We start from the raw sequence: 19,945 nt of genomic DNA, 5'->3' as shown, positions 1-19,945 counted from the left end.
AACATTTCTGAATATTTATGGCATATAGTAAAAGCATGCAAGTATTTTAAATAAACACTGTTTAATGCAGAACCCGATTATACAATGTATATAAAAAACAACAAATTCTTAAATAAAATAATGCCTATTTCAATTATGCTAGTCAACAGAGTTGGCAGGAATGACATCTTTAGAACACAAGGTATATTTCACTGGTCATAAAAGCATGAATTAATGAATGTATGCTGAAAATAGTATCAGTCAATAACACTGAAGAGGCTGAAATGTTAACCTCGGGGTGAAGGCAGCAATAAGTGGGTTTTGGCAACAGCTGATTCCAAACAGATCTCCATAGATGCAGCTACACCACTTACAAGTATATTTAATATCCTCCAGGACTTCATGACTAGAATGACACTCAGCTAGGGAATTTGACAAACCTCCCTGCCCATGTTGTGAAATTAAGACAATAAAGCATACCTTGGATATAATTACCCAAGTACAAATGCATGTTTTCAATAAATCTTCCTATCTCATATTACCACACAGCTCAAGAAATTCTGATTATCATTTAAAGCAAGATGTACATGAAGTGAAAAATGAAGTGAAGGACAAGCACCAATAATAAAAAAAAAATCAGATAGAGGGGAGATAACTGTGTCTTGTGCAACATGCTGCCTCATCATGGTGAACATTCAAGATACAGACAGCACATGGTTCAGTTCAGACCAGTACTATCACAAGAACTCAAGTGTGAACACGACCTTAGGGGTACAGACCTTGGACTTGCATGTGAAGCACCAACTCATTATAGTAAATTTTTGGATATCCAATAATGCATAGTCAACAGCCGGACAAGGTTCAATCTGGACAGACACACTTAATGATGTGTTAAGATATAATTTCTCATTCAAATATCAATAAAATTTACTTCTGCATCTTCAAGTCAAATTCTTGAAAAAAATTACGGGCGAACAATTTAACTCAAAAATCTTTTTTAAACCATACTCCACAGATCATAATTGTCTTTTCACAATTTCTTCTTTAAGTGGTGACTCTTCAAAAGGAGAACATAAAGCATGTCGATACATCAGTTAGTGTGATTTGCCTACACGTTATCCACCATTCTAGCCACTTTTACAGCTTTAATGTATTTGTTTATATTTTACTCTATAGGTTATCAAGAACAAACATTCGTTTGAAATGGGAATAAAATGCATTTCACAATGATAAAACATCAACAATAGTTCAGATGAAAGCTCTGCTTTTAACAGTTATTGAAAAATGTGACACAAATTTATTTATTTTCAAAAAAGCTTTAATAACACTATTAAAAATTGAATCGTTAAAGGCTTAAATTAAAAAAATCTGTAGAATGAGTAAATGCCAGTTGGTAACTGTTGTTTGATCATAAAAATAAGAGAAATAATTCAATCTTAAACAAAATTTAAAAAGAATGATGCCCGAATAAAATTGGTGAGTAAGTCTCTTTCAGATTATTATGATAATCAGTCGCTGTTGCTTAAAAAAGTTAATATGCATGATTATCGGACTCATGATTACAAACAGCCTCAAGTCCAAGACTAGACTAAGAAAATTCCATTTTTTTTTTTGAAAATAGTTATGAAATTTGGCATTTTTTTCACCAAAACTCAACTAAAGAGAAAGTTACAATGAAATAAAGATATGCAGTTTAGTAACTGAGTCTGAACTCAGACTTAATCATGGCCCTTTCACTGAACCATGCCATCAAACATCCACGAAGAACGGGGAGTCTAGACAGGAAAATCCGCTGAACAGTCCGCCCTCGTTGGCTTCTACCGGTTTGGTCCGTAATAACCATCCACACTCAAAGTTCTCCAGTTCTTCTCCTGGAGTACTGAAAACATGTAGCATGAATTCCTGTAATACTTGATATGCAATGTTTTGTTCTATTTTTAAAGTTAATCAATATCCCCATGCTGCATGTATATTTGTACAAGTGGTTTTAATAACATCGCCAATTGCCCAACAATTGTCTTAAGCAGTATGCTTCTAACATTGTCAATCACCTAATAACTAGCTGAAGCTGTATTCTTGTGACATTACCTGAATCAAATTACCAAAATGGCCGCCTTAAGCAATATTTCTTTACAATTGCAAATCCCTGAAAGAACTGGGGTAAACTGTTTTTTTAAACCCAAAATCACAGCTTTAAGCTGTAATTCTTGTAATATTGTCATATCCGAAAAACTGACCTAAGCCATTTTTTTGTTACATCTTCAACCCCAAAATAACAGGCTAAACCTTTATTCTTGTAAGATTGTCAATACCAAATTAAAACTGGCTTAAGCCATATGTTTGTGACATTGTCAATCCCCAAATAACTGGCGTAAGGTGTATTTTTTTAGCAAATTGCTAAACTCTTTAATAACTTACTTAAGCTGCATTCTTCTTTCTGTTTCTAATAACTACATTAGATAATTACTGGTATTCAATTTTTTATACCAAGTACCTTAAATGAACGCCAAATATTCCTAGCTCACTACAGACATCCCTACACTCGGGCCCCAGTCCAACCCGGATTAATCGATTCCTATGTTCCACCACTCGGATCCTGTCCATTAAGATCCAGGATGACAGTTCTTGGGTGTTCTTGATTTTCTCAAGAAATGACTTCAGTTCAGCTCCAAAATGATTGTTTCCTATACAACAATGAACAATATATCCGCAGATTAATTTAAAACAAATCAATGTATTATGCATGAAACTCTTCTTAGAATTATTTATCGAGGCAATAGTCTTGTTAATTAATTCAACATTTACATATTGAGCACACGAAGATATAATTTACTATTCAGTTAAAGAAAATCAATCTCATAAATATGAACATTTGTAACTCTAATGACAGTGTATCATGACTATAAACAATCAAGTATTTTTCATGATTCCCTGTACTAGGAATGGTTAAAGCAAAAGAAACTGCACCCACAAGCCAAGTTATATAAACTATACACAAGCTCAAAGCAAGAATTGTATAATTTCAAAAACAAGGTTTAATATGTATATTGAAGTTAGAATCAGTGTAATTTATCCTCATGCTAGTAATTGCACAGTAAGAGCTCTGTCTACTGGTTACCATTCTCAAACAACAATAATGATTGAATGAAAATGAAAAAAATAATTAAAAATGGTACAAGTGAAACTCTTTTCTAGCGCATGTTGATCAAAAGAACTCAAAACAATATTGCTTTTAGCTCTTTTTCTTCTTGTTCTTAATGAATTTATCTGCATATTTCAATAACAAGAGGCCCACAAGGGCCTATGCTCTACTGGCATGACTTTTTGGGTATTATTGTTATCCAAAGCATGTACATCTTGTTATAGGCAATTTATTGAAACCTTTATGCAAAAGGAAGCTATTAGTGAACCTTAGGTTTTACAAAGGGCAAAGGGAGAGAACCACTAATACACAACTCTCTGTATAAGTTGTCTCCCTTAGATAACCTTTGCTAGAGCTGCAGCATTTCAAGGGCCATAATCCAATCAAGCATAGCCGGACCTAGCTGGTTTAAGAAAGTAACTGATCTCTCATGGATATCAAACTACTGTGTATCTTTGAGAAACAATCAAAACTAAAGAGTGCATTGCGTTCACAAGTAATTGTTCACGGACGCAGGGACACCGTACCATGGCATAAGCTCTTCTGGCCCTTTAGAGCTAAAAAACTGTGATACTTTAAATAGAACCAATTTGAATACTAGTGACAATTAGCTATGTCACGGCCATGTATAAGGCATGTTTCATCTTTGTTAAACTTATTAGCCACACATGACACATCATTCCTTCGTGGCATTTTAGTGGATTAAAAGGAAGGTTTGCTGTTGAGTATAACTCAAGATGACGCCAATTTTGTTGCCAACAAATTATAACATTTCTTCCAGTTTCGCAAATCTATTGATAAAACATTGTGTTTGTCAGTTGAATGATTTGATGCTGGTTTATTTTCCTGCAGTTTTTGCACCATACATCTGTGGTGTTTATTCGAATTTTTTAAGTTAAAAAGTATATTATAAACGTGAGCACCTCCACCCTCTCTCTGTGGTTTCATCACAAACTGGTCTGGGTTGGCCAGAGCTTTCTCTATCACAGCGGAGCTACTTCCATCCTGTAATACAAATGGGTAGTGGACAAGTTAGTTAATTTATCGTGCCGTGGCCATTATCAAATTTCAATGCCCGGTGACCCTTTATAGTGTTGTATTTTTAGAAAGGTTATTGCTTGCTGATTACTTATACAGTCGAAACTCGTTGGCTCGACATCTCATGGCTTAATATCCTTGTTGGCTCAATCGAACCAGATTTAAAGGACCAATTTTTTTTTACTCTATGTTCATATAAAATTCATTGGATGGCTCCATATCTTGAGGGTAAATTAATATTTCTCCATGGTCGATGTCATTTTTCGCAGTCCCAAGTAAGAATTTCACATTTTGTCAATTTCATTTTCGCAGGTTCATGTAAGAATTTTACCTTGATTTTTTTGCTTTGCTTTAGTTGCCACAAGGCCCTATTAATCGATTGAATTGCTTGATTGGTATTATAATTCTCATCAAATTTAAATGGTTTATCAGTCTGAGATAACATGCCAAGTAAATACTCTTCCTTTGCGGAGATAGCGTAGCAAATAACAAACCAGGTAAAACATGACTTTTTGTAATAAATCAAAGAGAAGATAACATTCTGTAAGCAATCCCCCTTGATAAGTGGGTTTTTCTTCAGGTGCACCGGTTTCCCCCACAACACATTAGACCACACTTGCTCAACGATTTGATTGATGTAATGTGATAATTTGTTTCACAAATTACCAAAAAGATAAACATAGTAAAAAAGTGGAAATAAAATGGTCATAAAAAATTATCCAGTTGTCTAAAAAAAATAAGGGTCAGGCGCTAAATATTATAGTCGGTCGGCAAATGGGAAAAAATAATCTTCTGACCAATTAAACACTATTGCCAATGCAAGGTGCTCTTCTGATATTTGTTTTTGATATTTATATTATCAAAAATTGATCTCAAACTTCACACACCTGGTTGAGTCTATACAGCCCCACAAATACAGATCTGATCTCCGCCACAGTCACAGGGTCGGAAATAAACCTCTCCAGCACTCTGGGCTCAGCCAGGACTTGCTGTATCTTCTTACATCCAGCCAGGTGGGATGCCATCGAGGGACATTTGATGGCGCGGGAACGCTCCATTTTGAGTCGAAGGTCATACTCCTGTAAACGCAGCCATTATTATAAAATGTAGACAACTAAACAGGAATGTGAAATTTATGATTGGCAAAAATAATATTTGTGCTTAAGGTTTAATATGATGAAGGGATGGCAGAGAGGGACAAACAAAGGAAGACAAAACAAGCCCTCTAAATAAATCTGCTTTACAGTCATCAAAATTAAACATTAAGCTAGCATACGTTTTAGAGAGTAGTCATATCTAAATATCTGCTTACCTTCCATGATGGAAAGTGTTTTTTGGAAGGTCACATGCCTACCTTCCTTGTTGGATAGTGTTTTGGGGAGTAGCCATATCTGAAGATATGCTTACCTTCCTTGTTTGAAAGTGTCTTGGGGAGTAGCCATATCTGAAGATGTGCTCTCTTCCTTGTTAAAAGTGTTTTGGGGAGTAGCAATATCTGAAGATATGCTTACCTTCCTTGTTGGATAGTGTTATAGGGAGTAGCCATATCTAGAGATATGCTTACCTTCCTTGTAAGATTGTGTTTTGGGAAGTAACCATATCTGAAGATATGTTTACCTTCCTTGTTGGATAGTGTTTTGGGGAGTAGCCATATCTAGAGATATGCTTACCTTCCTTGTAAGATTGTGTTTTGGGAAGTAACCATATCTGAAGATATGTTTACCTTCCTTGTTGGATAGTGTTTTGGGGAGAAGCCATATCTGAAGATATGCTTACCTTCCTTGTTTGATAGTGTTTTGGGAAGTAGCCATATTTGAAGATATGCTTACCTTCCTTGTTTGATAGTGTTTTGGGAAGTAGCCATATATGAAGATATGCTTACCTTCCTTGTTGGATAGTGTTTTGGGGAGTAGCCATATCTGAAGATATGCTTACCTTCCTTGTTTGATAGTGTTTTGGGAAGTAGCCATATTTGAAGATATGCTTACCTTCCTTGTTTGATTGTGTTTTGGGAAGTAGCCATATATGAAGATATGCTTACCTTCCTTGTTGGATAGTGTTTTGGGGAGTAGCCATATCTGAAGATATGCTTACCTTCCTTGTTGGATAGTGTCTTGGGGAGTAGCCATATCTGAAGATATGCTTACCTTCCTTGTTGGATAGTGTTTTGGGGAGTAGCCATATCTGTAGTACACCACTGCAACCTCATAGTCATCTCTAAAACAAGAGTTTGCATCTTTTGCTGATTTTCAACTGAGACAGATGTCATAAAAGTCTACAAATGTTACTACCGTAATGCTGCTCTCAACTATGTCATATTGTAAGTGGATGAATGACATTATCTTAAAATTATCAAGTCAAGACCTAGATTAAAGTGTGACTCCGTCATTGCCAAAATCTTTAAGGCTATGTTTTTCTCTGTGAATAGATAAGGTAAAAATGATTTGTTCATAATTGAAAAATGTCTACGAAATCTCTTACAAAGAAAAATAATGGGAACTTTTAAAAGTTAAAAAATATGATAAAGGGTCATTGTTAACTTACATGAACTATTTGATGAAGTACTCCTATATCTAAATAAAACAAGTACAGCTGCCTCAAATTTTCTCAGGTATACTGCAGATAATAAGTGTATCCAGTAAACTTCAACAGCAGTAAATAGTTGAAAGTTAACAAGAATCTTGTTAACAACATTGTTACGTTAATCTTAACAAAATTCTGACCAATTTGCCCAATTTCATTACAATCATTGACAACTCTCACACTAGTAGTTCCTTATTTTCCCCGAGCTTGCTAGCTTGTATCAGCTGGTCAAACGTTCTGTAAATAACCCGGGCTCTAGGCTCACTCTCAAACATATGTCTCTCCAGCCATCGCTGGTCCGGGCTGTTTGGCTCAGGGATGCCAACAACAAATAGCACAACTGCCCTGAAATGTAAATGAATAAATGTAAATGGTACCTGCCATGTTAGCCTGTACAAACATACCTTTGAAAGGGCACTACTTTACCTTTAACATTCTGATCTCACAATCAAAATTGCTGGTCATGACCAATTCAACCTGACTTCCATGTATGTGGTTCCTGGGCCCAACCATTCTTTAGTTACTGATTGGAAACCATGGTTACTGATGGACAGAAGGATAGATGGTCTGCTACTTTATATATGATGCCCTCTGGGGGGCATTAAAAAGCCCAAAATATGGTCATATTTAGTATCTTAGACACTGCAAGATGGCTCTCAATATAACAGGTTTAATGACATTGTCAGATCCACATTGCTATTTTCACAATCTGGATAAAAGGTCTGACAGAATGCACCTTATAATAAAGGCTATAATTACCTATCATTTCCATACAACTGCCACGCCTTTACCAGACCTTTAGCAAGACCCTTGCTGGGGCAATTCTCTGGCAACTGGAAACAAAACATACATGTAACAAATAAATAATTGATATATAGAGATGCATATATGCAACATCCCCCCAAATTTGAACCCATCCCCTTCAGTCACTTGGCAGAGAATGAATATCCCAGGGAGTTGGTTTTTTTTAATCAATATATTTTTAGTGTAACTGGGACTATATTTTTACAATAATTCTCTTACAACAAATATACTCAATAGAGGACTTTTCAGTAAAATAGAATTCTAGATGAAAGTTTCAATAACCGGTCAAAAACCATACCCGCACCATAACAATTTAAATGTCATCCTCGTTCATCGCAAAAGTTTTCTGATAAAACTCCACTCAGGGAAGCTTTCAAGAAATATTGCAATTTTGATCAATTGGTTTGTTTTTAAAAATGCATAAAAAAGAGAATATATATGATATGGATTTTTTTCATATAATTATAATTTTTAATTACTTATTAATAATTGTTTATAACTTAACAGAATTGTTTTTTTGATGATATATTTGAATAAAACAAGACTTGTACAGATAAAACAGTATAACAAAAAGTAGTTCGCAGATCTAAGGTATGTTCATGAAAATTCCAAAGAATTAAAGATTTTAATGTTAACAACTGCAACATTTGACAAGAATATATACAGACATGCTAGTTAAGCAGGAAAAGACCCTTTAACAAGTTAAAAAATTCAACTTAACATTTAACATTAATACAAGTGTTTTTAACAAAAGACGAATACTTTAACACATGGCTGCTGATAATGGATAAAGGAATAAGCTAGTTCTTTGAAAAGGGGCCATCATTAAAATCCATTGTACATGCATTACTGTCATAAGTATTTGTTGGGATACATGTAGACAAATTATAAGTTGAAAAGGGGCCATAACTCCATCAAAATCAAACCGGCATGTATTTTATGTTGTTAAAATATTTGTACTAAAACTTGTTTAAAGAGGTCAATCTTTTCATGAGTTACCCTATGGACAAAACCTACAGACTGACAGCAGTCAATTGAATGAAACCGGTTAATCCGTTATCTCTTTGGTTTGGTCAAAGTTATCCATAAACACAATTGATTGGTCAAGACTTATCCAAGACTTACTATTACCAATATAATAATTTGAATAAACATACTGGCCAATAGATAACCTGTGGACAACTTGTCCTAGTTTTATACAATAATGGAGACAAGCTCACTCTGGACTATAAGTATCTTCCCTGTCCGAGAGTGTAAGATAGGTTCATCCCAACCTGAGCGCAGGGTGTTTTGGCAAAACACCCTACGCAAGCATTGGGATGAACCTATCTTACATGAGCGGCTATGGTAGATGCTTTTTCACTTGATATTCACGCTGTGATTCAGATTATGTTAATAGTCAAATCGGTCTTTAAATAGTTCTGAGGAGGGTGAAGCATTATTTCTTGAAAGTTGCGTGAAAACTGTTTTATGACGATATTTAAGCGAGAATTTTTTTATAAGCATTCTAAATATTGCCACAAGACAAGGTTTCTATGATGCTACAGACAACGTTCTTCAACAAGGGAGGTAATTACAATGTGATTACTATTAAAAAGGAGTTCCATACAGGTACTTGTATTATCTTTGCCCATGGGCAAGATAAGAATTTCTAACATGGTCAATTTATTGGATCTACTTATTTGAGGTGGGAGAAAAAGCCTTCTCATTGACTGACCATCCAGTCTGCAGACCAACTGACTGAATGACCAACTGACTGACCGACAAGCTCACTCCTAAATTATACCAACCCAAACATTGTTGTGTGGGATATTATAAACATAAAACATTTACATTAAACATTTATGTTAACTCTGAAATTGAAACAAACACACAAGCCATGCTTCCTGGAGGCTAATAATGTTTTACATTTACACATCTGTACTGAAGCATAGAATATTAACAGCAACAAGCATAAATCATGTTTTCCGCCGCAGCCATGTTTCATTCCATTTTTCTTTCACCTTGTGAACACCACTCGCGAAATATAAATTTTGACAATCACTTCAGGTGAAACACATTGCAATCCTACACAGAAACAAACAATTATCTGATATTTGCTTAATCCAGTTTGTTTGCCTTAATTATACATTTCTTAGGTGTTTAAATGATAAAACAATGATTGAAATATACAATGGAAATGTAATCCAAGTCGCATATAACTATAACGATCCTTTTGAATGTCTTTCAATGAACTATTGTCAACAGTAAGTATTTATCATGGCAACATTCTGTACAATGAGAAGTTATTCTACTTATTTGTTTTCAACCAAGGTCAAGGGTACATGTGTGCTAAAGTTGCTGGCAACATATGTACCAAATTGTATTTGAATATCTTGGACATTTTTTAGTTTAAAATTGCCTGGGTTAAAGATTTTGCACTACGATGACGTAGACACCAAGGCAATCACAATACCTAAACTTTTTTTTCTTTTCAAACAGAGCTACATACATGTTAGTTTTATCACACCCAGTATTTACTGAGTAAAGTTTTAAGCATTCATTGGACAAAGAATTATAAAAAAATTGTAAAAAAACCCAGTTATTTACAGCAGCATTGAGGTGTCATACATGTTCTTTTTTATTTCATTAAAACGACTGATGTATCTTGTTAAAAAAACTTAGTAACCAGTTAAAACGATTTAGTAATTCATTAAAACAACATAATTATGCATCTCATTAAAATTACTTTAAAGTATCTCGTTAAAACAACTGAGTAAATCCATAAAGCGACTAACACATCTCAATAAACAACTTAGAAGCTTACCTAAACAAAGTTGTTGTTTTCTTAAAATTACATTACTGGTCAATGAGAATTGCATAATATCTGTGCATATACATTGAAGAGGATGTTTTCTTGTCTCGGCCAATTGTTTACAATGTCGCGAATTGGAGTTATTACATGTTTCTAATTGGCCAATATGTCAATACATAAGTCGTTTTAAAAAAAAATATTTGCTCAAACGATAAATAAAGTGATTTTAAAAAGATGTTAAGTTATTTTAACGAGTTACTTAGTCATTTTAACAAGATACATAATTTGTTTGAACATGATGGGTATGTAACGTATAAGTAAGTAACTGAGTTGTTTTACGAGTTACATCTTGTACTTGTAAATAGTTTAAATGAGATACATAACTCTTTTTTAAATGAGATATAAGATAAAAACGTATGTCACCTCTATGCTACCATAGTTCTCCAAAAAAAATATTATCATTTTATTTTGAAATGTTTGTAAAGATGATAAAAATACAAGTTGCCAATCATCCAAGCATTATACTACATGTATAAAGGGCTTTTATCTGAATTAAAACATGGTCCATTATAATCACTAGAATTTGACCTGAAGACTCCAATGATGCAGAAGACTATGGACTATTTTGCACTGTTTGATCCAGAAATGATGTTTGAAAGTCACTTTTGACCAAATACTGACAAAAACAATTTCAGACATATCTGGTTACAAATATTGATTATCGATAGGAAAGAAAACTTGATCAGACAAGCAGATAAATAGCTACTTTGAAACATTAACATAATCTGGAAGGAACACAACTCTCCCTGACCATAATACAGTTCTAAACATACTGTTCCTATTTGGTAAGTATCGTACATGCAATTGCCATAGCAGTGATATTAAAAACGAAATTAAATCAAGAAGTGGGATTGTTTATTGATGAATTTGGATGCTGTCTGTGTCAAAAACATGCACTTAAATTTTGCTTATAGAAATTAACATTATTCAAGTAAATGTATAAGGCACAACTAACCTTTCTTTTTTAAAAATCCAAGATCAACGGATATAAAACTAGCGGGCAAGCATTAAAAGGACTTGTTCACAATTGTATGTAAAAACTAATTTTGGAAATCTTAACCTAATGCACCAGTCAATTTTAACCATGGCCCCCAGGTCCGGGGAATAGCCAGGACTTTGACATTCGGTCCAGCCAATCTCAGTTAAAGTTCCCGCCCGGCTGGTAAAAATTGCTGGTAAAATCCCCACCAAATGCCCCCGCACCCCGGGGACATGCTAGGTAAGGCCCATTCCCCGCTATTTTTCTGCACGAAAAACAAAAACATCATATTCACTCGGCACTGTGGGGCCACCAGAAAGGTTAAAGCATATGGCCAATTTCCCACTCTACATCCAGTATACCCCTAGACCTGGGGAGTGGGGGGGGGGAGTGGAGGTTACAATGGACTGGTGCATAAAATAAATCAATTTAAATAGAGTTACTGTTTTTGTCACATTTCTAAACATTTAATTTCAAATAGAGCTGTAGTTTGACTTTTTGAAGATGTTTATTATTGAAACAAGCCCCATTATCACATTTTACACAATAATTTGATATGATCTCTGACTTTCTACAATGAGAGCAAGTCCCTTTAATCTAGGAGCTTTCATGGATGCATAAGGTCACAGTTATCAAACCTGATCTTCCTTAAAAGGAAATCCTGCTACATTAAGGCTGTACCTGTGGAATCAAATGATCAAAATACATCAGAGGATTTAAATGGAACAGAATTATAAATAAACAATATTCAAATCAAATTTGTATACTTCAGGGCCACTTAACACCAGCTCCACCACTCATCTGTACTGCGTAAGTGTCCACAGCTCATTTTCTTTGCACCACCGATAAGTGGTGGAGCTGGCGTTGTGTTGCCGTGTACTTGTACTTACCTGTGTAAACAAGAATATTCACCCGAAATCTTTAAACTCATCCAAACATTTTAAATAGTCAAGACTTGAAGGGACTCAGGTTATAAGTCAGGCCCCAATTTCTCGAAACTTCTTAAGCTTAACAGACTTAAGTCGTTTATTTCAATTAGCCAAAATACATACTAAAAATGGATTTTGATAAATTGAAAATGGTTTCTTCTCATTAGCATACAGATTTTTCTTATATACTTTCTAAACACTCTTAAAGTAGTAAATATAACGCATTTTATAAAACAGCAAAAAATAGTGAGTTTAGCTTAATCCTGTTATAAGGGACTTAAGAAGTTTCGAGAAATTGGGGCCAGACATCAAAAATTATATTATACATTGAATGAATTTAGGTTAAAAACTACAATTTCTGTATCTGCCCTTTGTAGTTTGGTGTTTGTTAATAAATAAGGTAAAAAAAACATCTTTGCAAAGCCTGAAAAAAATTGATGCCAAAATTACACTTGTGAGCGAGTCCAATCCTCAAGAGCCTTACAACTTCACAAGATAATAAACACCCTGTACAAATATTAAAATCTCTTATCAAGCTCGCTGGCTTTCAGGGAGTAGATTTCAAATATTAAAATACCGAAAGCCAAACCCACAGTTTTGCTTTTGTTTGGCATTTACTGCTTAATAGTCTCCTTTTGAAGTCAGAGCTATTTAAATGGTATATCATTTAGCAAAAAAAAATGCTAATTTGGACCCTATTAATGGAACAGCCCTCAGCTTTAAATTGGATTTTCAGCAAAATACTTGTAGAGGTTACATTTGAAATTTTGAAATCATTGTTTTTTAGAAATCAGCTCTTTGTATACAGTTGACTTACCGATGCACATCTCTCATAGCACCAATGACCCCACCAGCACCAGAGGCAAACGTGTTAAACTCAACCTGCTTCACATCCTGACCCTTAGATCCATCTGCCTTTGGCTCCATCATAAAGTCATCACGGCTCAAGGTCAGCGTTATTTCCTGAAATTGGATTTATGCATTTGTGTTAAACTCAATGTGCTTAACCATTTGACCTTGTGATCAATTGACCATTAGCTATATCATGAAATTGTTGCATAAAGGTCAAGGATATCTAGAAAAAATATAGATACACAGTCCTATTTTAGTTGACTAATTCATTATACATGTACCGTAGCTCAACAGATTTTACATTAGACATTATGCATATTCATAAGCATATGCATGGACCTTTCTGTACATCAATTAAGAGCCATGCAGTTCAGTGATTTAATCCATGTTTTAATGTAGCGGTAAGTTTACCCGTAATTTTTGAAAATACTGACTGACAATATTTCTAAGGTAAAATGCCTTATTTGCAACAATGTATCACCTAATGGAAATCATTTTTAAAGTATTACATATGGTACCATATCCATTACAAGGCCTAAATTAAGCGCCCCTTTCAGTGATCAAACTTCATGATGACTTGGATCAGAGGCAGGCACCTATAGCAGGCTAACAGACACCTACACACCTGTGCTGGACCCTCCTCTCGCACTGTGTTGTAGATGTTCCAAAATTCCTGGGTAAAATCATCCACCGGCAACACACTAGAAAAAAGTAAACACAACATTGACCCATAAAAAAACCCTAATTTTTCCAAAGACCAGAAATAGTTCAGTCCTAATTTCTAGAGAAGATTATACCAAGAGAATGGTGTACAACATGTTCAAATTTCACACCATGTTGCCTCAATCAAACCTAAACATGTAAAAAGACCTCATCTGGATATATGTTCTTTCATTATATCATCATCAGTGTAATTAACATGAGCACCACAAGGGTATATTATCCCTCGCCTAATTTCCTATAACTCTGAAAGTATTTTAGCCACTGTAGACTGACGTTAGAAACTTAAAAATGTGTATTTAGCAACATTGTGAACCAGTGTATCAAGTTTTTTTATAAATATCTTGAATGTTTCTGAAGTCTAGGCCCAGATCTAAGTTCACCTAGGCTATGATAGAACATGTCATGTGTATCTAAACTTTTTTTCTTCAAAATAGATGACAGATGGCCACATGTCGAGCCTTCAGAAAGAGCCTTTTACACAGATATAAAGCTCTTCAATGCAATTGCAACATAGAATAACATGGAGTTGAACAATACCTGGAACCTGCCACACTACACACAGCATTAAATCTAAAAGTGTGACCTTGATCTTTGAGGTACATTCCGGAGTCTTGTGCGTGTCATGTCGCCTCATCATGTTGAACCTTCATGGCAAAATATTTTGAAAACCCTATAATGCATGGTCAAGATACAGCCTGGACAAGGATCATTTCAACTTCAGACCTCTAACCTTGACCTTTGAGGTACAGACCTCGTCATGGTGAACCTTCATGGTGAGTTTTTTGAGAATCTTGTAATGCATGGTCAAGATTCAGCCCGGACAATGTACAGTCTGGACAGACAGATGCACTGAAGCATGCACATACAAAGAACCACCATTATGACAGCTATGTCTTGCTCACCGCAACCTGGCTCGATATGAACTTACTCCTTTAAACATTTTTTCATGAACTCATGGTCGTTTGCCACTCTGTATATGAGAGTCTGGAACATGATGTGGACACGCCTGGTCCTTGTGAACACTTCAGCAGGCATCAGGCTGGGAAACAGTGTGAATGGCATAGCCTCCTGTTGCTCGGGAAACTCCCAGTTTGTAACAGTCTTCTGGACACCTGAAATAAACTTCTCCTATGGATGACTGTTGATCATGACTGTTTTGCCATATTTTATTTAACATGTATAATAGTAGTAGCCAGTTTCTGTACTGGCTTCTCTGTGTTTGGAAATATTTAGTAGGGTTTTTAAGCCAGAGCTTAAAAAGGGAAGGGTGCTGAAAAGAGACAAGGGCACATTGTTTTGGGATGTTAAGATTAATTAACTATTATAAATTTGACAAAAGATGTAAATAAGTGAAATAATGTTCACGTTCACTTGCCAGATATGTTAAGTTTGTAAGTATTTTTAATCCTATAGTAACTATGCTTTTAAACAAAACAAAGAAACTTAATGAATTCATTCTAAGAAGATTGAAGGGTGCAAATGCTGATTTCTGCGAGTACATTAGGGCACAAGGCTCATATAAGGAAAATAGGCTCATCTAACGAAAAGCTTAGAGAGAAATACCCCTGAGATTTTTTTTTTCTTATCTAATAAAAAAATGAGGGCCTCAGGTAATCTGGGCCTCAAGTATTGGTATCAGTGATGGTTGTGACAGTAAGTGCCCTAATTCTTTGTAACAACAGGGACATCTCACTTTAAGTAAAGGTTGAAAGTTACTGTAGGGAATATACTAGTTTGTACAATACACATCTATTAAAATAAATCTATAAATATGACAACCGTATTAAAAAATACATGTTAAATTGTTCAAACTCTCTATTTTAACATTTAACAAAAGCATCTCAGAGCAAACACTGTTGCTCATCAATTTTGTTCAGGCAATAAGGGGCATTGCTCAGCACTTTTAAAAGCAAGAGTCATGGGTCTTGACAAAAAATTGCACTGATTGGCCATAATAATGTGTATACAAACTTTCATGAATATCCTGAAATTATTTAACGAATGGTTGTTTAATTATGGCCAAAGTAAATTTGCATGACTTTTCAAAAGATCAAGGGGCATAACTGGACAAATAGTAAAGACAGAGTAATGGGCCTTGCTTCACATGTGCATTTGGCATGAGTAAGATGAAAACAAAGTTCCATGATTATATCTTGAATGGTTATAAGGTTATGGCCAAGTTAAACCTTTTTCATAACTTTCTCCACACTATCAAGGGGGATAACTTGGCACACATGTGCGTTTGATCTCAGGCAAGATGACAGTACCAGGTTTTGTCTGAATATCTGGATGGGCTTTCCAGTAATGGCCTGTCTTTTTCAACAAAAACAACCCTGACAATACCAAGGCTATTACAAGCTCAAACTCCATATTGTATCTTAAATAAATTATGCACTAATACATTCATCAGTGCTGACACAAACCTGTACTTGTATAAATCATAAAAAGCCTCACCATACAGCATTGCCATTCCAGTCACCCTTCGAATCATCTCCCCAACCACATCCTCTGCAATCATATCACTGTGATAGTCCATCATGAATAACAATGGTGTGAAACTAGCCTCACCTGTAAACATTTAATTGAGAAATTAAATTATAAAATAGACCTTAACCACAGATTTCAATATTCTGACAAGTTTTCTCAATGGGGGGTTGCTGTTATCTTGTAACTTGACCTAGTGCCGTATTCAATAAGCATCTTGGTGAATATTTTCATCTTAGTAAAAATTTTGTAACTTTTTTGACAACAATTATTTTATATACCTGCTACTTTTCATAATATTTATTCATATGCATATATTGTTAAGACCATATTCTTGCTTATTTTCATATTTTTGGTGAATAAACATTGTCCATTTTCTTAAAATTCAGATTAGAAAAAGGCAATTTTTCACTAAGATGAAAATTGTTACTAAGATGTTAATTGAATATGGCCCCTATACATCATTAATTAAGCACTTTCTTGAGCTGTATATGGTTTTGCCTCTGTGAATCTATAATATGTAATGTTTTATAAAAAAGCGTTTTAAAAGTAAAGAAAAAAAATTCTTGGCTTGCTTTGATACAGATATTTTTTCGAGTTTATGATAACAAACCCAAATGTCCATTCAGTTACATGTTTTCAATGATCTAGTATTAACTTTACTAAGTCAATGAATAAATTCAAGATTCATCAATGATTTACTTCATTTGGAATAATGTATCACTATAAATATAACACCCTTGGTCAAGCAGTGTAGATATTTCTTCATTTCATCATGTTAAAATTCAAAATTATTTAAGGCATACGCATTAAAAACATTTGTTACAAATATGACTTTAAACTAATGATACAGATGACTTACACTTCTAGAACAGTTATAAAGTTATTGTATGGGCAAGACTCAAGTTTTAATGCCCCAGGCTGAGGATGCATCCATGATAATTAAAGATACACAGTATCAGGATTTGAGAACAACAGCTTTTTCTGCCTACAGTGCTGTTAGCTTTGGTTTGCACATTTGTGGTAGCCATTATCATCAAACTAATGTTAGATAATTAAGCGTATTTCTAATACGCTTAAAGATCAAAATGTAGCGCACGGGGCATGACATCAGAGGGCGCATGCACATCTGGCTAAAACATCTGGCTAAGGTCACAAATCCGAACACTTTTTGAGGTTTTTCACAGTTATCTTGGAGAGTTTTTGTTGTAGTAAGTTAAAATTGTATGAAATATCTTTGGTTAATGTGACAACATCTGTCAAAGTACCGATTCACGATCTCATCAATTTTATGTTGAAAATCATTTATTTTATAGACAGTAAATCACCCTTAAATTTATGCTATGGAGGGCAAAAATACCGAACACTTGAAAAGCGAAAATACATGGTCATACAATTATAATTAATAAGTATGCTATATCAAATAAACACTTAGCTGCAAAGTTATTTATTGTTTCCGATGTTTTTCAAAACATGCAACTCAAATGTAAAGCGTGATTTCTATTTATAAATATCTTGAAAGTAGGTAAACATAACTGCAAAACCTAAAGATGCGCGTGCGCCCTCTGACGTCATTCCCCGTGTGCTTCATTTTGATTTTTAAGCGTATAAACATTGCATGGTACTTTTTAGAAAAATACTCAACAAAATAAGATGAAACTTCACACATGTGACCAAGGCAAGCCTCTGTATTACTCCAGATCATTGAATAATTGGTCACAGTAAACAAACGTGTGTTTTAGCTGGTGTTCGGGATTTGTGTCCTGTTCGGAAATGTACTGTCAACCAGTATAATGTAGGTCCATGATTAAATTAAAAAGATTGGGAACTTATACACAGATGTTGACACATAAGTTAGATTTAAACTTTTAGAGATGTGTCATACAAAAACTAACTATGACAAAAGTTAAAATATTGTTGTATTTAGAGTGTGTAGTCCAAATAATTGTACGTTGACAGATTTTTTTTAGATTTTTGATATGGCAAATCCTTCACGTACAAATTGTTTAGTATCAAAAGTGGGTAGTTGTTCCGATCAGGATTCCAGGTTAAAGCATATAGCGTCTACAAAATATCATAAAAACAAGAAATATTACCAGATAATGTTATTTTATATTAGTTCCGTACACAATTATTTTTTTATCCAACTTACAATTATGAATTTGACGGCTTTTCTTCATTTCATTCTGTCAAAACATAACAATATATACATGAAGGGCACCTGCAAGGCTTCAGGGCACAGTTTTAAATCGCTCGGAACATTTCGGCCATGGCCGAGTTGTTACGATTGTATAACGAGGTCTATCTCAAAGCTTTGTCGGAGGAGGCCGAGTTATTACGATTGTATCGAGTTGTTCCCATTCGCATAATTGTTATCTGTGTCAGTCAACTTTCGTTTTATTGGAAAGGTAAACAACTTGTTTTAATGCATTAAATGCTTGTTTAGTGCAAAATAACATTTCACTTACATGGCAAAATATGAATATAACTCTTTATGATCAATTTTAACCATAAAATACTTCACTTAAAACAATTTCAATATTTTTAAAACACCCCCGTTTTTTGCACATTCCCGTTTAGACGTTAGGGATTGGAAGAATCCCGTATAACACGTCTATTATTTTAGACTATTAGAGTGTGTTGCTAAAATTATTTCATGAATGATAAAATCTGGGAGTTGGGTTTGCTATTGTAGAGTTTAAAAACATTCTAGTGCTGTAAATTCAAAATGTCTTGTTTTTCTTGATTGTTGCTGATATATAATATTCTTTATGCTATTCATGAGTTGACATGATGTTTTATAATGTTTTAAACTGTTATTTCTTATCTTGTATGTTTATTAGGGCAATAAATAAATGTAATGCACATACTCAGTCATTTTTTTGTATTTAATCTTGTATTATAAATTTCGATACTGTTCAAAATCTCGCTCCGTAAAAATCCCAACATGTCATAGCATCAAAATCACATGGAGGTCTGTCTTCGGGCCAAAGTCCATTAGGATGTGGCAAACATGTACGAAACAGAAAATAAAACAAAACCATTGACCACAGTTAATACAAATTAAGATAATTTATTGTGTGGGTTAAAATCGGATAAAATTTCAAAATGCCATCGTAATTACCTGGATTGTTTCATCAGAAAAACAGATCATAACATTTTGATAGAAGTCACAAAAATATTTATCGGTGCAACTTTCTAAAAAAGGGATGTAACCCACTATTAATAGGTAATAATTTAAACAAAGGGAAGTAATTCGTATATAGGCTAACGTATACTTAATTTTGAAACCTAATGTTTCAACAATGGTAGTACTCGTTAAACCGCCTAATATTATCCATGGTAATCTGCCTTCTAGAAGCATATTGAGTTTATTATATTAACACTAGATGAAACAAGAAAAGTATGAATTAAATAAATATCATCAGTGACAGTCTTTAAAAAAAGAGAAATTTATTTACAGTTCCATAGTTCTGTTTACTGCGATCAAAATGTGTCCAGCAGTCTTTTTTCTTGAATTCTATTTAAGCAAATATATAAATATATATCATGACTATTAGCTGTTTTCCCTACTCATA

At 34.3% G+C, this 19,945-nt stretch overlaps 1 protein-coding gene across 2 annotated transcripts; it reads right to left on the bottom strand.

Moving 5' to 3' along the window:
• Positions 1 to 19,574, bottom strand: LOC128220331 (glutathione synthetase-like). 2 transcript variants are annotated; one of them, XM_052928693.1, is made up of 13 exons: positions 19,492 to 19,574; positions 16,338 to 16,451; positions 14,812 to 14,995; positions 13,786 to 13,861; positions 13,126 to 13,271; positions 12,018 to 12,060; positions 7,502 to 7,575; positions 6,923 to 7,087; positions 6,307 to 6,376; positions 5,047 to 5,238; positions 4,045 to 4,126; positions 2,474 to 2,663; positions 1 to 1,858 (listed from the first exon to the last, which is right to left on the bottom strand). In XM_052928693.1, exons 2-13 carry the CDS (start codon positions 16,420 to 16,422, stop codon positions 1,729 to 1,731), a joined length of 1,437 nt encoding a protein of 478 aa, XP_052784653.1. In that variant the 5' UTR covers positions 16,423 to 16,451; positions 19,492 to 19,574; the 3' UTR covers positions 1 to 1,728. The 2 variants fall into 2 exon arrangements, with proteins under 2 accessions (XP_052784653.1, XP_052784654.1); XM_052928694.1 differs by lacking the exon at positions 2,474 to 2,663.
• Positions 19,575 to 19,945: the final 371 nt, after the last annotated feature.

The sequence above is a fragment of the Mya arenaria genome, chromosome 15 (genome assembly GCF_026914265.1).
Source record: "Mya arenaria isolate MELC-2E11 chromosome 15, ASM2691426v1".
NCBI lineage: Eukaryota > Metazoa > Mollusca > Bivalvia > Myida > Myidae > Mya > Mya arenaria.
The sequence above is the reverse complement of the archived record's forward strand: the minus strand, read 5'-3'. Positions and strand labels throughout refer to the sequence as shown.

What these genes read in the sequence shown, in the direction of transcription:
- LOC128220331 (XM_052928693.1), bottom strand. Translation starts at nt 16,422, where the DNA reads ATGATGGACTATCACAGTGATATGATTGCAGAGGATGTGGTTGGGGAG. An exon ending in GCTATGAGAGATGTGCATCG is followed by an intron (nt 12,061 to 13,125) that starts GTAAGTCAACTG and finishes TTGATTCCACAG; the next exon opens with GTACAGCCTTAATGTAGCAG. An exon ending in TTCCTTTTAAGGAAGATCAG is followed by an intron (nt 7,576 to 12,017) that starts GTTTGATAACTG and finishes TTTTGTTTCCAG; the next exon opens with TTGCCAGAGAATTGCCCCAG.